Below are 19136 nucleotides of genomic sequence, written 5' to 3'. Positions count from 1 at the left end.
AATACCACCACCCTGTGTGCTTTCTTCCTTTATTTCATTTCTTTCAAGAGACAGACTGAATATAGTGAACATACATCTGGAAATGAAAAGATAAGTACAACTGGAATAGTAACCTAGAAATGTTTTTTTCTTCAAACTGATTGCACATTACAACTCTTCCTTTAATCCTGAAAAAACCACTATTATGAAATCAACCTCAATCCAATAAGAAAAGGTATCATTAAGACTTCAGATTTAAAAAGTATGTAACATGGACATGAATAAAACTGGTTATCATGCAGCAAGTGAGGCTGGAAAAACTAAAGCTCTTGAAAATCAGTTGTGACAACTGAACTGTGTTTACATTGATTTAAAGTAAAATACCATGTAAATTGAACCCGTTTGCAAATTTGTAACTATTTATACCATTTTTCCATTTCTTCCATGCAAAATTCCATCCACAAATGGTTAACATTGACGCAAAATGATGAGAATGCAGGCATACATCCTTTTCATGTGTGCCAATCAACAAAACAGCATGTGCTTTGTAGGATGTCAGGATATCATAAATACGTACATACCGGTATATGTAAATGGGTAGCATATAAATGTCATTAAATAAATACTGCTTGATGCAGACAATGTCTGCTATCTTTCCAACTGCAGCTAATATTTCACAATTATCCGAGATTTAACATTCTAACACCAAACCAATTTATAAAATTCGAAAAACTACATTAATGATTCTATTGGTACTATCTTTTTATGCCTGTATCAATGAATTAGGTCAACACATTTATTTTCCTTGCAAGGTCAAAACTTGAGATAATGGATTTCGGAGCATAACACTCGTGATACGAATGTTGAAGGTGAAGAATAAATTCGCTCTTTATTAATTGTTCTGATGATCTCTCCAGGAATTAAATACCCAGTAGCTGGACATTATGGTGGCATTTAAACATCACACAGTCATTGTTCTCTCTACTGCTGACTGCATTTAACCTAGGCATTAGGTTTAAGCTTTGTTGACTGTTTCAGGAAATACTGACAAATTTTACATACATAATTCTTACTTGATGATTCAAATTCTGTACTATATTTAATTCCTCAGGAAACTTACAAAGGATATCAAGTATAAACAGGGGGAAAACAAATTTAAAACATTCACAGCAAATATTATTGTATTATACTGACTATATGCAATATAAACTATGTTCATACTCAGACGTTTTGAAAGTTTCAATCATAAAAGTACAGTAGTTTGTTCTTGACTGATAAAAAGCTTGCAGTCATTTAGTAGTCAGCTGGGTACTGGATTCAAACCACTGATGTACCCAGGAAGCTTAGTGTAGTATCCATATACTTTATCCATATACTTTTTATAAACACTAAAATTGAGTACTGATACTCTCCTAGGTTATTGTTGTTGTTGTTGTTGTAGGGTTTAATGCCATTTTTCAGCACACGATAGGCTATACATGGCGGCCAGTATTAATGGTGGAGGAAGAACCCGAGAAATCCATGGAAAGAACCACCGACCCTCGAGAAGCTACTGGCAAGCTTACTCACATACCCACATTGGCTGAATCCGAGACTCGAACCTACGCAGACAGAGGTGAGATGGCAGTGATCCGTAACAGAGAGCGCTATATACCACTCGGGGCCCCCTCTCCTAGGTATGTAAACTGCAACATACATACATTCGTAAATATGAAATGAACCATAAATATGTGCACAGACTGTTTTTGATCTTCAAATTGAGTGCAACTGCAGTGTATAGTTGTGCTTCCCCTCTTGTGTAAATGTAAATCATTTCTGTTTCATTTTTTCATAATCTTAAGGATTTTTATTGTGTTTTGTTGAAGTAACCCTTCACCATGATGCCAGAACCATATGTAGCAGAACTTAGGTCAAAACTGATATACATAGAGGTCCCACGAACAGAACATAACCCTTACATATATCAGGGAGTACCTGTACATGCTTTCATGATGGAAGCATGGTAATATGAAATTAAATTTTAATACATGCTTTCAGGACGGGAACATTATATGACACTGATTCAAAAACACCATTTGATGATACGCAATAACACCAAAGAAGCATGCATTATCAAATGCAAATTTAGTATCTGAAGAACATTTCAAATGAGGTAAACTTTATTCAGTGCAAAGTCAACAAATGTGGTCTGAGCAGACTGTGTGTGCGTGTGTGTGATTTAGATTTTTTAACGTAGCTTTAACAATTTTTCAGTCATATCGCTACGATGTCTGCAGTGTGACAGTTTACAGTGCTGTCTAGCACTGAGGCATCATGCCGCAGACATGTAGCATAATGTCCCACCCAGTCACATTATCCTGGCACCAGGCTGACCAGTCCTAACTGCTGAGCACCAAGCGAGGCTGCTGTTAGTACCGTTTTTGTAAGTCTTTGGTATGACTTGGCCGGGGTTTGAACCCGCGACCTCACGCATCCGAGGCGGACGCTCTAAACTGCCTTTCACAGACTAGTACTGGAGATCGAATGTGTTAATTTGGGCTGCAGATGAACAGCCGACTTCACTTATGTATTTACGTATGTCTGCTACAGAAGTAAATATCTAAAAATCGAGATGGCTGAGGGGTGATGAAAAGTAGGCTAATTTTTTATAGTACTAGTGAACTTTATTCATGCATAAGGCACATGCTGATTCTTTTAGCTGTCACAGGAAAATATTCAAAATAACTCTTTGCTGTCAAAAATGAATATAAAAAAGGTTGGTGGCAGTGTTGGTTCAGTATAAAAGCCACCAATTGTATAAGGAATTAACCTGATTGCCACAGTCAAAATCTCACATTCATGCTTTCTACACAAATTTCATTAGTTTGTTTTTATTTGTATCTTAAGTCTAAAATTATTCTCATTTTTCTGCAATAGGTCATTGTTGGATGAAAATTAACCAAATAAACTGTCCAGTGAAACTGAAATAATGTCTACTGTACTAACTTTTTTATGAGTGATGTGTGTCTGTCCATAGCCATATAGTCATGAGCATTTATCTATGAAACTTTAAAAGGCAGGTTTGACTTAAATTAAGCTTATTTGGAACTGTGGACTGTCAGAGCTAATGATCACTTGCTTGGATTTGAAGGCCTGTCTACTGTATTTACAACAAAGTCTATTCTACAATTTTATATTAGGGGAAAATTCCCCTATTCCTTTTGAGAAAAACAGAAGAATTTTCAGAGTACAAAAGGGGAAATTTAATGAAATAATGCAGGTAATGCCCAGTTTTCAACCATTTGGTTGATTTTTCTGTGTGATTTTGTAGAAATCGGCATAAAATCTTCAACTACACATCACAGAATGGACCATGAGAGAAATATGTGAATCCTACATTTTGGTCAGGCATATAAATTTAGGTCAAAAGATCAGGTCATGATCAAGAAAAACATGCCTTGGTTCCTACTGAGACATTCATGCCCATGGGTAGAAATTGTACTGATATTTGGAAAGAATGTCTAGTCCGATTCAATTTTACTCACAATGTTTTATTTTTCACAATAAAATAACCATTCCATGACACACGGTTCTCAACTATGATCCTGCTAGGTCTCACATCTTAATGTAATATTTGATTGGGTTTTTTTTAAAATTCCATTCGAGGAGAGCAATCATTGAACCTAGCATACTGAAATACTAAATACTACATACTAAAATCAATATGACATGATGTCAAATAAATGTAATTGTTGACTTTCCTACTAATACACGATGTTCTTGGGGGACAAGATTATTAAATTAGCCACTGTGGCAGCCGTATCTGATAAAAGGTTGGTACCATTTACATTTAGAATCAACCAAAGGTAAGAAGTCTTTTGGTGAAAATCCTATATCAATATGACCATCAATTCTGGCGGAGTAGCAATAACAAGATTTTCAAACTGAATGTTTGATCAGCACCATTTTCATTTAGGACCAACTAGACCTTGAGATGAATGTGTGTACCTGAGTTTCATGGCAATTCTCGAAGAAATTTAAGAGTAACAATAACAAACTTCTGCTAATGTACAAACAAGCGACAGACAACAGGCCATCCAAGAAGCTCTTTAGGTCTAATGACCAGAAGAGCTTTTAAAAAAAGCATGTTATTTTGTTGTATCCAGCTCTTTATATTTTGAATATTTGGTAATACATTTCATTATAGAAAAAATGGTTTGAGGGTTGAGGGTTTATAAATAACTTATTATACCCAAGTTCTCATTAAATGTTAGACAATACAGTAGGTGTCAGTGGACACGAGAATTTGTGTTTAATTTCTGGTTATGTACTTACGTTTCATCCAGAATGGCAAGACCAAAGTATTCCTTTTCCTTCAACTTGAAATAAGATGCTGCAATGTCTAAAAGCTCATGAACATAGAGTCTGGGCTGAAATGAAAATTAAATACAGAAACTTTAATAGCAATATGCCCATTGAAATAAAATAGCAAACATCCTGACAGGCTCTTTACAACAAGTATAAAACAATGACTTAACTTTAAGACCAGACATTTGTCCAAAGGACAGGGATGCACTCCTTCCTCTTCTTCAATTAGTGGTGCAAGCAAAAACATGCAATACTGTGCTGGCAGAATGTACGCATTAGAGCTGCACAGTATTACCAATGTACATACCAGTTTACAATGGTATTTTTTTCCAGTGGTATGTAACATGGTACTTTTTCACCGTACCTGTGCTTTGGTAGTTTCCATCAATATGGAATATACAGAAATTTCCCAATAACCTTATGAATTTAGTGATGTTAATAGGATGTTGTCATTTTTAATAATTATTACATTTATTTTACCACACAGTTGTATCTGTCACAAATTAATTATGAATCTTACAAATATAATTATATTTATGATCCTTTAAATACATTCAAATTGGTGGCTAAATGAGATGTTCTGAAAGTTATGAGCCTAATTGAAATTTTTGGGAAAAAATTTTAATAGGAAAAAAGTCTTCTTTTTAAAGTTCTTTACCTGCATATGTTAATGTATTAAGCACATATATTCCTTTTAAGACTCCAAAATATCCTAAGATTTTCAGGAGAGCACTTGTTGTCTATTTAAATTTGATGTAATTTCTCAAATCCACAAAAAAGTTCTCATTTGGTGAGTCAATGTGTTTTATATTTACTGCCCCTCTGATAAATATCTTGCATAGATGTTGGCATCCCACTCAAATTTTCCCAGCATGTAATATCACTAATGTAGCTTGTACATTGTAAGCTTCAGTGTCTCAACACAATGTATTTTACATGACAAAAGTAATAGTGTAAGTTTAATCATACAATTTTAATTACAGTTTGTAGTTGACAACATACACAACAAACACAGACATAGCACACATATTAACTATAATGAATTGACCATATAATTGAGGGGGGGAGGGACTGTGATTTTCTTTTAGAGCTGAAATATTTTGTTTTTATTTTATCTCAAGATAATTAATTTTATTTCAAATAACAAAGTTGATCCAATATGGTGTTGTTTTGCAATAAATCAAAGCAAAATATCTTTTTCCAGCTACTGGCCGATGGAATTGTTATATTTTTAGAGTGTCAGGCACATGCCCCAGAAGATTAAATTCCTGGTCCCCAATATGACTTAGACACACCATGGCATTCATCATGATATGTTCAGAAATATCACAGTATACAAATTTTTCAGGATATCCAGCTCTAGTATGTATAAACATACCAACAGACACTTAAACTGCAATTTTCAAAAAGAACAGATTGCTTACCTCCAAACAACTCAATGGAGTATTACAATAAAACATGTTTGCCTGATGTTAATAATGCCTGCCAAGTTTCAGCACAAAGCTGTAGGACCAGCTGCACAAGCAGGAATGATCAAATATGGTATTTAACTTCAAAAAGGGGTGTAACTCTGGAATAATACATCAGAGGATGGTGACATAATGACGTGTCTATGTTGGCCTCATTTCTACAATGTTTCAGGGCAATTCATCACATATTGGAAGAACTTGCTGCAATTGTAAGAATTATCAAACTCTGGATTATGACTTAGTGTTTGGCTGTGCACATGTTTACCCTGGACAAATTAGCTCAGAACTCTTCATTTTTGGTTAAGTGCACTTCTTTATAAACATTTCATACTGTGGGTATATCAACTGTCTACAGCATGCTCATATTCATAAGGAATTAAAAATATAGCTGGTACATTCCATAAAATTTCATCATGTCTGCATTCTGTAACTCATTAACAGTCTTTTTTACCCAAATATACACTGAAGACTTCATCCATGACATCACTATGATGAACAGACCTCAGCTCCAGAACTAACCGATTTAACTAATCCTATATGACTTGGTTCTAACTCTATATTTCAAATCTTATACCGACACTGACTGATCGACAGATTAAGACTTCTGTCTACAATTAAAATGACAGATTGTCAACTCAACTTAGGGTTGGAGGCATTACTGTGCTTCTTAACTACAGGTAGCCAGTTTCCATGAGGACTTATTTTAGTGGGATTGTGTGATTTGTATGCCCTGGTCATTTATTTCTCCACATGAAATTTAAAACTTCCTAGATGAGCACCTAGAGTTACCACCAGCCTGCAGGCTCTTTAACTAATAAAGCACACATGTGACACCTTGTCATATAACACTGCCCCTAAATACCTGTACTATGTTAGATATTTATACCTAGTGACACACATGTGGAATGCAGATCTAAGCGCTTTGTAAGCCTTGTGTAAGAATGGTACTATTAACAACAATGATCATATTTAACATAATCATTTCATTTTTCAACAAAACTTGTATAAAATAATACTTAATATGTTCTCAATTACCAGGCATAATGTGACTAAAACTTTCCCTATAATCTGCTCTAAATTTAACACCCAAAAGGGACACAACTGTGGTAACATGTATCAAAGTGTGATGACAGAATGATATGTGCCCTGTCAATAGTATCTACCAAGTTTCAAGACAGTCCATGGAAAGATGAATCAATTGTTAGCTGCACACCCAAGAATTCTAAGAAGAAAATACATTATTTACATTCTGGCCCAGCACTAAATTGTCAGAAATTGGTTAAAATAAACAGGTGGTGTGAGTACCCTGGTATAATGATAAAAGGTGCTATGTTAAAAGTCATGATATTTAATAGTCAAGCCCAATTAAAAGTGGAGAAAGAAAACTACCAAGTAATCCTGCAATGAATATAGAATAGTGTGGAAAAACTGCTTGGCATTGTGACTGGCAATATCTTGACCTGGAAAACAAGCTAAAACAGTCAGTACCAGTACAACAAAATAGTAAATTCACAGATTTGACCCTTGAAGAGAATAAATTTTTATCTCTCTCAAGAACAGATAAAGATATTCCACAATGCCAACATATTACTGCTGTAATGTTAGAGGCAATATGTTGCTGAAAATCAAGACTAATGAAATTTCATAAGAGAACAAGCAGCTACTGTATAGTTTCTTGATGCTTATGTATATGTGCCATCAACAAATCTTTACCAAACCTTTAGGTGTCTTCCATTTCAAACAAGAACTTAAGAACTTACAAGTAATTTTAAATATGTAGAATATGTAATATACATATGAACAATGATCCATCTTCAACAAAAATCTATATAAGTAAAAAGCATCTTAATTTTATACAAAGAATTTCACTTTTGTTTTCTTGATCAAAACTACTTAATTCCCTTAGATACGGTCAGCTGATTCATGCAACGGTTGCAAGAAGTATGTTAGCATCAACAGAAACAACTGTTTGTATGATTCTGTGTAATTCAATATTGGTCTTTTTTAAAACAATATAAATGTACTTTCATGTACTCACAAGTAATGCCTTATTCACTGCTATTATTTATATGAATACTGTATAAAGTACCATATACTTGCTTTTAAGTCATGTCAAACTGCAAACAACAAACAGCCTGATCTGCCATAGCATAATGCACCTGCAGACAAGGGTGTATCTTTCTTGTTCTACAGATTACTCCTAACAAATTAAACAGATTAAGAGCTGTCAGTGCATTATGTGACAGCAGATCTGGGTCTGTGCAGTCTGAAGCTGGACTTTGACTTCTAAGTGAGTAAAGATGGTACACATCTGGTACATGTTTTATTGTAGCTATATATCAATCATCTATTTTAATAGCTTTGCTGTCTAAAGACACCCTAAGTTATAAAACTGTAGGTCATATCATATACATGTATGGTAACTGTAATGACCTCGAAGAAGGGTTTAATGATTAAACCAGGCTCTTCCTTAAATAAAGTCATTGTTATTATTGTCAGCAATTTTGACAATTTATTTCATTCTCTTTTATCTAAAAAAAAATTAAGCAACTAAAAAAAGATGATTAAGAAAATGCTGCACCAATACTGCACCATTACACAGTACATGCAGTGTAAGCAATGCAACAGAAGTTTTGTTAGATGCAGTGGTATGATCATTAGATGAGACAGCACCTTCCTGAAAGATTAGCTTTGACTGGTTGTGATAGTACACATTCAATGAAAAGATGCAGGAACTACATTCATGAACCTGTTCACCATTATGCTTCTGACTTTGATTTCCGAGTTGGACTGTGTGTGACCCAGGTTCAATCTAACCTTCTCTTCTTGCATTGAAGCTATTTACTGTATTCACTTGCTTAAAAAGGGCTTGGACTGCATGCAATACAAGTTCAGCCCCATCCATCCTATCCCATAATCTAACATACAGCTATTTCATGAGGAAATTCAGGCATTTTTCAAGGAAACAAATTTAATTTTTAAGTACTATAATTAATGCATATACACTTAGGAAGAATCTTAATTATGGTGTGTCCACAAACGTTCAGACAGAGCACTTTCATTCTTAGACAAGAACTCTGAAATATTTATTGGTGAACAAGTCATACATAAATACATCATAGCTGAAGGTGCTTCAAGGTGTTTATGGGGTAGGGGTGCATTCATCTCTACACCAGTCTGGGAGTTAGCAGCACATTTGCCTTAGTTTCTGACTCAAGCTATTTAACTTTAACTAAAACGTTTATTCAGAATTCATTCCTGATGTCAGTATTTCCTTCTTTGTATGCATTCCATTCTTCCCATGACACTTACAAGAACTATTAACCATTGTGCAGAGTCGGTTTCCTTTCGACAAACAAAACACAGACGGCTTTGTTTATCTCATGGTTCCTTACCCAGTGTATAATAACCATGTCATATATCCCTTAGTGCTTATGGCAATTGCATTTGAAAACATGCTTCCCATTACAGAGTACCTGACCAACCTTCTATTTTTTATCAGCCTTACAGCTGATGTCACCATGTTGACCACTATACCATGGGTTTTGACCACTTGAGTACAGCAAAAACTACACTTTTGTAATTAATTCCTAACATTAGTACCATATCATCTCTACTAGGTTTTCTTCACGTAAATCTTTTACTAAATCTGACTTAATAAAATTGAATGGCTTACCATCTGTACTCGCTTACAAGATGAATCCAACTGCACAGACCCAGATCAGCCATTGCATAAAAAGCTGGCAGAGCTGGGTCTGTGCAGTTTGTTAGGAGCAAGAAGTAGAATAAACAACACAGACCCTTATCTACAATCATTTTTTTCTTCAAAATAACAACCAGAAACTAAATGTGTGAGACAAAAGGAACAGGACAGAATGGGTTGGGATTATTGTTGTTGTTGTTGTGGGGTTTAACGCCATTTTTCAGCACATGATAGGCTATACATGGCGGCTAGTATTAATGGTGGAGGAAGAACCCGGAAAAACCCCAGGAAGAACCACCGACCCACGAGAAGCTACTGGCAAGCTTTCTCACATACCCACATTGGCCGAATTCTAGACTCGAACCCATGCAGACAGAGGTGAGATGGCAGTGATCCGTAACTGAGAGTGCTTCAGACCACTCGGGGCCCCAGGTTGGGATTGAGAGATGGATATACATGGCAGGTGTATACAGTGTTGGATCCCTAACATTAAACATTCTTTTGTGCACTAATAATTTCAAACTGACATGATCTCTAACTTAATTATATTCTTGATTGCTGATAATGTCAAACTGCATTAATAAAAGCTGTTCGATAAAGAGACCTGGGACCAACCCTTACTTTTATCAGATCCATCTATTTTAAATAAATGCCATGTGTACTGATTAACATACTGACCAATACCTGACTGGATTTAAAATGGCTGACTTGAGAAAAACAGTCTCAAAAGATGTCAAGCCATACAAGACACGCAATTTCTGAGATGCCAACTCCTACCTATGTCAAAAAGGACTGTTCAGATTGAAGAATCTGAATCTAAACATAAAATCTGGAATATTTATATTTTTTTCCAACAACCTATTTAAACATTACACCTTAATGATTCAAGAGTTTTGGATGAAATGTACTTCCTGCTTTTTTCTTTCCCAATATCTGCCATGCTGAAATCCATTAACACATTAACCCCTGGAGCTTTTTGTCATTTTCGCCTGAAAATCAAGTAGGAAACTCATTTTAAAAGCTATTTCTGAATAGACTCAAAAACACCAAATCCCTGGTCATCTTTCAATAACATACTGCCTAGTTGTAATAGAAACATTGTTTTTCATTGGCTATTTGACTCGCGCATGAGCAGAAGGGTAAAAGTTGATTTTTTTTTGTTGATTTTTTTGTTGTTGCTAAACGGAGCCATTATTTTTGTATGGAGACCACTCTTTATTCCAAATGCCCATCTTATCCTACTTTTTACAAAGGCTCATCTGTCTGTTTGCAGTTCACACCGGTTTACCTTAGATCTGAGACCAAAACGTCTAAAATCCAGACACAAAATTGAATTCCAACCATGGGTGAATTTTGGGTAGAAAAAGTCAGGTCCAAAAAATGAGTTTTTTATATCTGTATTTTGTAGTGCAACTAGATATTCCAGATTATTTGGTATCATTGGAGAGCTACTTCTGTCTACCTATCTATAATACCACCCACTTTAGTGTATCATGCATGACCATGACACTAGAGAGTTCGGCAGTAAGCTACTACCTCCTGCCCCATTAAGTCGTCGCTAGGGGTTAATGTGTTAACATACTGACCAATACCTGACTGGATTTAAAATGGTTTACTTGAGAATAGCACTCTCAAAAAGATGTCAAGCCATACAAGACAGGCAATTTCTGAGATGCCAACTCCTACCTACGTCAAAAAGGACTGTTCAGATTGAAGAATCTGAATCGAAACATAAAATCTGGAATATTTATGTTTTTATCCAACATCCTACTTAAACATTAAACCTTATTGATTCAAGAGTTTTGGATGAAATGTACTTCCTGCTTCCTTCTTTCCCAATATTTGCCATGCTGAAATCCATTGAAAAAAAGACTGCAAAGGGATGCTACTCATCAAGATTGGATACTTAGTGTATGATTATCCAACAACCTATTTAAACATTAAACCTTATTGATTCAAGAGTTTTGGATGAAATGTACTTCCTGCTTTCTTCTTTCCCAATATTTGCCATGCTGAAATCCATTAAGAAAAAGACTGCAAAGGGATGCTACTCATCAAGATTGGATACTTAGTGTATCGGGGTTTTTTAATTTTGTGTAGTTCATGTACTTTCATCAGGGTATGATCCTTATTGCTTCCTTTCACTTCATTATCATTTATCGAATTTTCTCATGTGAATTTGAGCAGTAAGTTGATTTGTGGTAGGCTTTCATAAATAAATTACAATCAGACATTACAAGCATTTCAGTGATTTAGATGGATGGGTGTTTCGGTTGCACTTCACCTATACAACATTTTGTCTGACCAGAAAATTGATATCTGATACAGTGGTTGACTTAACAAATTTTCCCATCAGCCAGCACTAATTCATATAAAATTGACTGACCCTGCAGAAAATCAGTGCACCCTCCCATTCAAATAAAAAAGTCATTATTAATGCATTAAACTGCAGTATTATGAAAACATGTTTGACAAAACAATGGAACATACTTTGCAATGGAAAATACTGTCAGATGAAAGTACACAAATTGATGTAATTTCTTTGGTAATAACTTGGAAAATTTAAATGGTGCTGTGGGTCTGCAGCTGTTAGTATTAACTGGCCCACCTCAAAACACAGGCCATGGGCCAGCAGGACAGTGGCTAAAATTACCCCCGCTGACATGTGATTGTAATAGTACAAATTGCAGCCAAAAATGTTAATGACATGGCCAAAATTGGGACTGTTAGCATCTCTGCGTCTTAGCTGTTTTATCTTGCGCAACTAAGTCAATCCATTAACTGCAAAAATCATTCCACTACACTATTTTGCTGTTCATTCAACTAGGCAGTCCTGTTTGTAATGTGATCAATTGAATATGACACCTGTACTAATTTCATACACACAACATTTATCAATCTCTTTGAATCAGAATTGACTTCTTTGTTCACCAAAGACTTAACTTATTTAAACTGTATTTCAAGTATTCAAATATATATAAAAAACTGATCTCTCAAAGAAAATGTTGATATGTGCTGAACAGCTATTGATTTTGTTGATTTTACTACTGTATGCTTCAACAGATGGTCTACAGCTACAACTACCTGCATATCTGAAGTTATAAGATTACAGATGTAAATTTACCTGTATTAATATATCCAATCGTCGTTCATCTGGTAATATGACTTGGCCCTTTCGTCCTTCATTCATCTGCAATAAAATAAACATGCTCCGTAATCCATATTGTCACCTAAAGGTTCCTAGACAACATATATGTAGGGGTTACATGGTACCCCAGTACATTAGTGGCTATGTGGAAGGTACAAATATCACAAGTAACTATTCTTATTTCATGCAACATACCTAATATGATCACTTATGATGTCCAGTCGAACTGCGAAATGCCCAGACCCAGATCTGCAGTCGCATAATGCGCCAGCAGATCTGTGTCTGTGCAGTTTGTTATGTGTATGTGTGATTTGGATTTTTAACGTAGCTTTAACAATTTTTCAGTCATATCGCTACGATGTCTGCAGTGTGTGGCAGTAATCAGTAGAACAAACAATATAGAATATTGATCTCCAGGTGCATTATACTACTATGGTTGATCAGGATCTTTGTTTTTTGCAGTTTAAGAGAGTACATATGTATATATATCTGAATTTTTATATTATTTATTAATACGTACACATAAGACACTACTGCAGACATGCACACAAAAACTGTTGTATAAAAAAACTGGTACAAAATTTCGAAATTGTAAAAACTGCTATAATTACACGAAAATCTAATCAGACCAATTACATGTGTATACATTGCAAACACACCCAACTAAATTTCATATATCGATGTTGAATGGATTTTGCTTAATTGTGCAAACAACATTTTAATTATAAAGTAGTCTGCCCAAACATTTAATAAATGTGCAACAACAACAAAATGGAAAACTCAAAGGCATGGCTTGAAAATATCACATTCATCTACACATCAAATGTAAATATTCCTATCAAATTCCACTGCCTATATCAAGTTGTTTAATCTTTATTCATGCTAACATGGTATGTGCTTAAAAATTTGGGGGAATACAAAACAGTAGTAAAGTCTATGGGAAATAGGAAACTAAGTACAGTTCATGGGGAAATATAAAACAAGAGTACTGTCCATGGGGGCATAAAAAAACAGCAGTACAGTCTTATGGGAAATAGGAAACTGAGTACAGTTCATGGGGAAATATAAAACAAGAGTACTGTCCATGGGGGCATAAAAAAACAGCAGTACAGTCTTATGGGAAATAGGAAACTGAGTACAGTTCATGGGGAAATATAAAACAAGAGTACTGTCCATGGGGGGAATACAAAACAGTAATACAGTCTTATGGGAAATAGGAAACTGAGTACAGTTCATGGGGAAATATAAAACAAGAGTACTGTCCATGGGGGCATAAAAAAACAGCAGTACAGTCTTATGGGAAATAGGAAACTGAGTACAGTTCATGGGGAAATATAAAACAAGAGTACTGTCCATGGGGGCATAAAAAAACAGCAGTACAGTCTTATGGGAAATAGGAAACTGAGTACAGTTCATGGGGAAATATAAAACAAGAGTACTGTCCATGGGGGAATACAAAACAGTAATACAGTCTTATGGGAAATAGGAAACTGAGTACAGTTCATGGGGAAATATAAAACAAGAGTACTGTCCATGGGGGCATAAAAAACAGCAGTACAGTCTTATGGGAAATAGGAAACTGAGTACAGTTCATGGGGAAATATAAAACAAGAGTACTGTCCATGGGGGCATACAAAACAGCAGTACAGTCTATGGGAAATAGGAAACTGAGTACAGTTCATGGGGAAATATAAAACAAGAGTACTGTCCATGGGGGAATACAAAACAGTAATACAGTACAGTTCATGGGGAAATATAAAACGAGTACTGTCCATGGGGGCATACAAAACAGCAGTACAGTCTATGGGAAATAGGAAACTGAGTACAGTTCATGGGGAAATATAAAACAAGAGTACTGTCCATGGGGGCATACAAAACAGAGTATGATCAAAATTCAAATTAAAGCACAATATTCTCCTTTTTTGGTGTTTAATGTTATCCTGACTAAAATGTTATACATTAGGCACATCACAATTTTGAAAGCGATAGTACAACTTCGGGCATTCCAAAGCTCTAAATTATGTATTTTACTAACTGGTTTAGAAATAAGTGCGTTCTTTAAAATTGGATGACGTTATTTCATGAACAATAATTTTTTTTAAATTGTGCTTTTAAAAAAACATTTGCTACCAGACAGTCTTCATCATCAAGATGCTAAAAAAGGTTTTTAATGTGTTGCTAATTATTGGTGCATGTGATCATATATGTGTCTCTATTTGATCGTTCTCACAGTGACCAAGCACTATCATTCCAAATGTGCACGGAACATCTAGAACTTGAACTCAGACAGCACTGTGCAAACATCCCAGCACAGACGTGCTTACAGTAAGAGCAATAAGCTTTCAACCATGGAATAAAAAGCAAAAAACTTAAATTGCTTTGTGTAAATTTAATGCATTTAGAAATGTCTTCATGCAGTTTGTCTATTTGTGAAAGCTACAAAAATATGTGAAGATGATCATTTTCTAGTTCTCTTAAGTTCTGTTTTTTCCTTTCTTTTAAACCCATCTTTTACCTTGGGATAAATTACGACTAATTGCTTCACTGCTAATTTGGTATAGCACATAACTACTTAACTAACATGTACACATAAAAACAGATGAATAAGACCAGCAGGTGTTTGGCATTACCCAAAAGTTATTTTCATTTTATCATCCTTCTTTTCATAGAAAACCCATAGTTCAGGTTCAAACTGTCCTCTTCATTTGCCAACACACTGCATAATGCAAGCCATGACAGAAATGACCAAAATTACACAGCACATAACATGAAATCCTAACTTACAATGTAAAGAAGAAATCTCATTAAAATATACTCCATAACAGAATAAATTTATCAGTTACTGGCCAACAGATCCCTTAAAAATACGTCGTAATTTGATGATATATAAAAGACACGCCTTAAAAGCTAATGGAATTAGTGCTTACAAAGAGTGATTTTGACGGTCACTAACAGTATCAATATGCAGGGTTTATATTATCGAGCTGAGAATTCTTTCTTTCTGAATTCTTTTGTGATCTCTTTAATGCATTTGACTGATTTCCGATTTGCACTCTGATTTGGGGACAATAGTAAAACATGACTTGATGTACCACATACATACTCTCCACAAAATTTTCTCATAGATACAAGGTCACAGGTTCCTCAAACACCTGATATAGGTTATAAAACAAGAGTAAACATTCCCTAGGATTCTATTACAGTATGTGGCATGTGGGAAGCTAACAGACCCTCTTATCAGTCAATCATAACTGACCCATCACAGAGAACAGCACTATCATACAACTGAGATTCCAATGGACCCCTAACCAATTTTATCTGATCATCAGTTAGGACTGAATCATTCAGTAAATTGAGTGGCTGTGGAAAACCTTCCAGGACTGAGATGGGCATAGACTTTGTTATATGATAGAGAATTTATTATATAACAAGTACAAATTCAACTCTTGATAATTTGGTCATTTCGATTCCATTTTCATTAAATTTTCATAACAGAGTTAAAAGTCATGACAGCCATACTGGATTTCAGATTTGCACCATTTTCTTTTAAGATCTAGTAAATGTTATAAAATTCCAAGTTCATATGACCATCGATTGAAAAGTAGTAATGATAATAAGATTTTAAAGATCAGCTTTACTTTCTATCAGAAGTAACAGTTTCGAGAAAATGAAGTAGTAGCAACACTTCTCCAAATCTGCCTTCACATCTGGCTACAATACACGGATTACAAGCTCTAACAGATCTTCAGGACGCATAATAGAAATGTTTTATGAGGACTGCAAAACGAAACAAAGATGCTTTTAAGATGCATAATGACATTTAACCATTACTAATCATACAGCGAACAATATGACCACCATTAAACATTATTACCTTTTGAAGAGCTTTAAAAAGTAACTAATAGTAAATGATTCAGCTCTTTCTGAACAAAGGACATTCTCAAATTACTGACTGAAAAACCCTGACCTTGATCACCTTGTACATAAACTAGCATTTATACAGTTAATCAATGCCAAATACTAAACACAATGAAAGCCAATCCAGTGCAAATAAACACTTAGAACTTGGGTCTACATTTTAGAATAAATGAAATTCCCTAAATAAATTATCAATAGGTCTGAAGTTTTCAAAAACATGAATATTACCAAAAGTCAAAGAAAGAAACATGATTTCTCTAAACTTACGCAAAAGAAAAAAAAATGAAGCACAATTTGTCCAGACGTTTTGGGAAAGACAGAGTGAAACTAGAGTTAACCAAAATGCAGGGAAAAGACAATGAATGAAACATGATTTATCCAAATTTCAGACGAAAGACAAAACGTTTGTAAATGGTGGAGACAGAACATGGGAAAACTCCAGAAAGAACCACCAACCCACAATAAGCTAATGGCAAGCTTTCTCACATACCCACATTGGCAGAACCCGAGAATCAAACCCACATGACAGAGGTGAAATGGCAATGATCTGTAAGTGTAAGGGTGTGCACTTTAGACCACTTGGCCACTCGAGGGCCCCACTGGAAATAGTAAAGCAGCCAGTGAATGTACACAATGATAGCTAAATGAAATTATATGTCATATATCATCACTGCATTCATCATATTCTCTCGATTTAGGGTCATCTCTTCTTGTTCTTCATAGCATCTAGTAACTTCTCTTTCCCAGGCCAAGCTAAGTAGAATGGCGCTTGTAATTAAATCTACCAAGTGCTAAAAAAGACCACAATATCAATGTGCCCAGCTGCCACCATATTGTTTTTGGACAAAGCAGTGAGAGACACTTAGTAACACATAGTAATTCACAACACAGAGGCAAAAATAAAGTTGCTTTTATTTTCACTTTCCTCACTTGTGTATTGTTTTGATCTATTCAACTATAATATATGAGAATGTACAGTAATAATTTTTGTACATTTCTTTGTCATCCTTTTAAACTGTTTTCATATCTACGTTGAGTAAAACTTGTATGTACACATTCAAGGAATGTGTGTGTGTGTGTGTGTGTGTCCCAAATGAATGTGTTGAAACTAATAATATTCATTTATATATCCTTTGTTTCCTTTTCAGTTAGTAAATTGTATATATCTTTTGCATATATAATTGTATATATCTTTTAAATAAGGAAATGTATCATCCACGTAGTATAAATATAATCAACCAGTACTGCTTTTTTCAACACTGTAACTCTAATGAACATAATGCTTTCTTTTATGTTCTAAACTGTCATTCAAAATTACGATTTGTTTGTAAAACAGACATTGAAATAAACATAAATTTTCTCTCCTCTTTTCTTAACTTTGTTACCGATTAACACATCAGAATCAGAAAGGTTAATAAAATCATTACTGCATAATACAAAAAGAAACAAACACACACACCCAAAAATATTGATGCACTATTTTTAAATATGTGGAATATATATGCAACATTTCTAGATTATACATGCACAATATCACCTCAACTAAGGAGAGTTTAATTTTATGCATTAAGCAAAATATAAGAAATAGTTACTTTCCTACATAAACCCCTCTCTATTTAAAACATGAATCACTTCATCGACCTTATTCAAGGGGGGGGGGGCAGTTACTTTGATATTTTCGTCTCAAAATATTCAGGGTATATCTATCGGTGATGAAATGCAAGCAATTTGTGTATTATACTGTGATAGAAAGATTCATCAAAATTGATTATATGTTTTATACAGTCTGCAGGCTGAAGCCCCGCTGTAACTAAATATTGGAATGCACATCCATATTCAGATTAACAAATTTAATGCCTGGTACGTGGTTTTCAGCAAGAAAAATAATAAGAACAACAACACGGAAAAGAACCTCGACACCATTATGCCGGTTCACCTTGTCCAAATGACTATTTTTAGAAACTAATATCATTGCGTGAGACATTTCACAAGGTAAAAAGCACAGACGCCATTTTATTTAATTTGTGCTACAAGGAAATCATATGGTACTACTGTTGCAACTTGCATATACTTCAGCATTGGACTTTTCCTGTATCTTAAAGCAATTTCACGCTGAAATACTCAATGTAAGTATTTTTATGATGGCTAATTGGTAAAAAAAAATTCAAGTGGTTTAGACTGGGATAAACCAATTACCTATATTAATGACACTTGAATAATCAGGTTGTGCTGTATGATGTGGTAAAAATTCAATTTCCTGAAGGATAGAGTTTGGTTTATTATTTTTGGGGCACAGTAACATGTAGGTTATTTACTGACAAGGCAATTTGAGTGAAATGCCTTTCTCATGGACAAACCACATTAGTCAACTTGGTGTGAGTCAATGGTAGGATTCAAACCTCACCCTTTCAGTCATCAATCTTGCATTGCTTAATACTAAACCACCATGGATCATCTTGGGGTGAAAAACCAATAAATCAACACACATACAGGCCAATGTTTCATACAGGTCTGCTAACTCACATCAGCAGACATACAACAGTTATGTCTTTCTGGATAATGAAATGATTAG

At 34.8% G+C, this 19136-nt stretch overlaps 1 protein-coding gene across 5 annotated transcripts in view; it reads right to left on the bottom strand.

Annotated features, from left to right (window-relative positions):
* Nucleotides 1-19136, bottom strand: part of LOC149799678 (uncharacterized) — a 258855-nt gene that overhangs the window by 172912 nt on the left and 66807 nt on the right. For all 5 annotated transcript variants that reach the window (XM_089959030.1, XM_089959026.1, XM_089959027.1 and 2 more), the window contains exons 2-3: nucleotides 12623-12688; nucleotides 4294-4388 (exon numbers count right to left, since the gene is read on the bottom strand). In XM_089959030.1, coding sequence (XP_089815156.1) covers nucleotides 4294-4388; nucleotides 12623-12688 — 161 coding nt within the window. The remainder of the gene's footprint in view (nucleotides 1-4293; nucleotides 4389-12622; nucleotides 12689-19136) is intronic.

This window comes from Sinohyriopsis cumingii, chromosome 5, assembly GCF_028554795.1.
Source record: "Sinohyriopsis cumingii isolate HCF-2022 chromosome 5, ASM2855479v2, whole genome shotgun sequence".
NCBI lineage: Eukaryota > Metazoa > Mollusca > Bivalvia > Unionida > Unionidae > Sinohyriopsis > Sinohyriopsis cumingii.
This window is presented reverse-complemented; position numbering and strand designations above follow the sequence as displayed.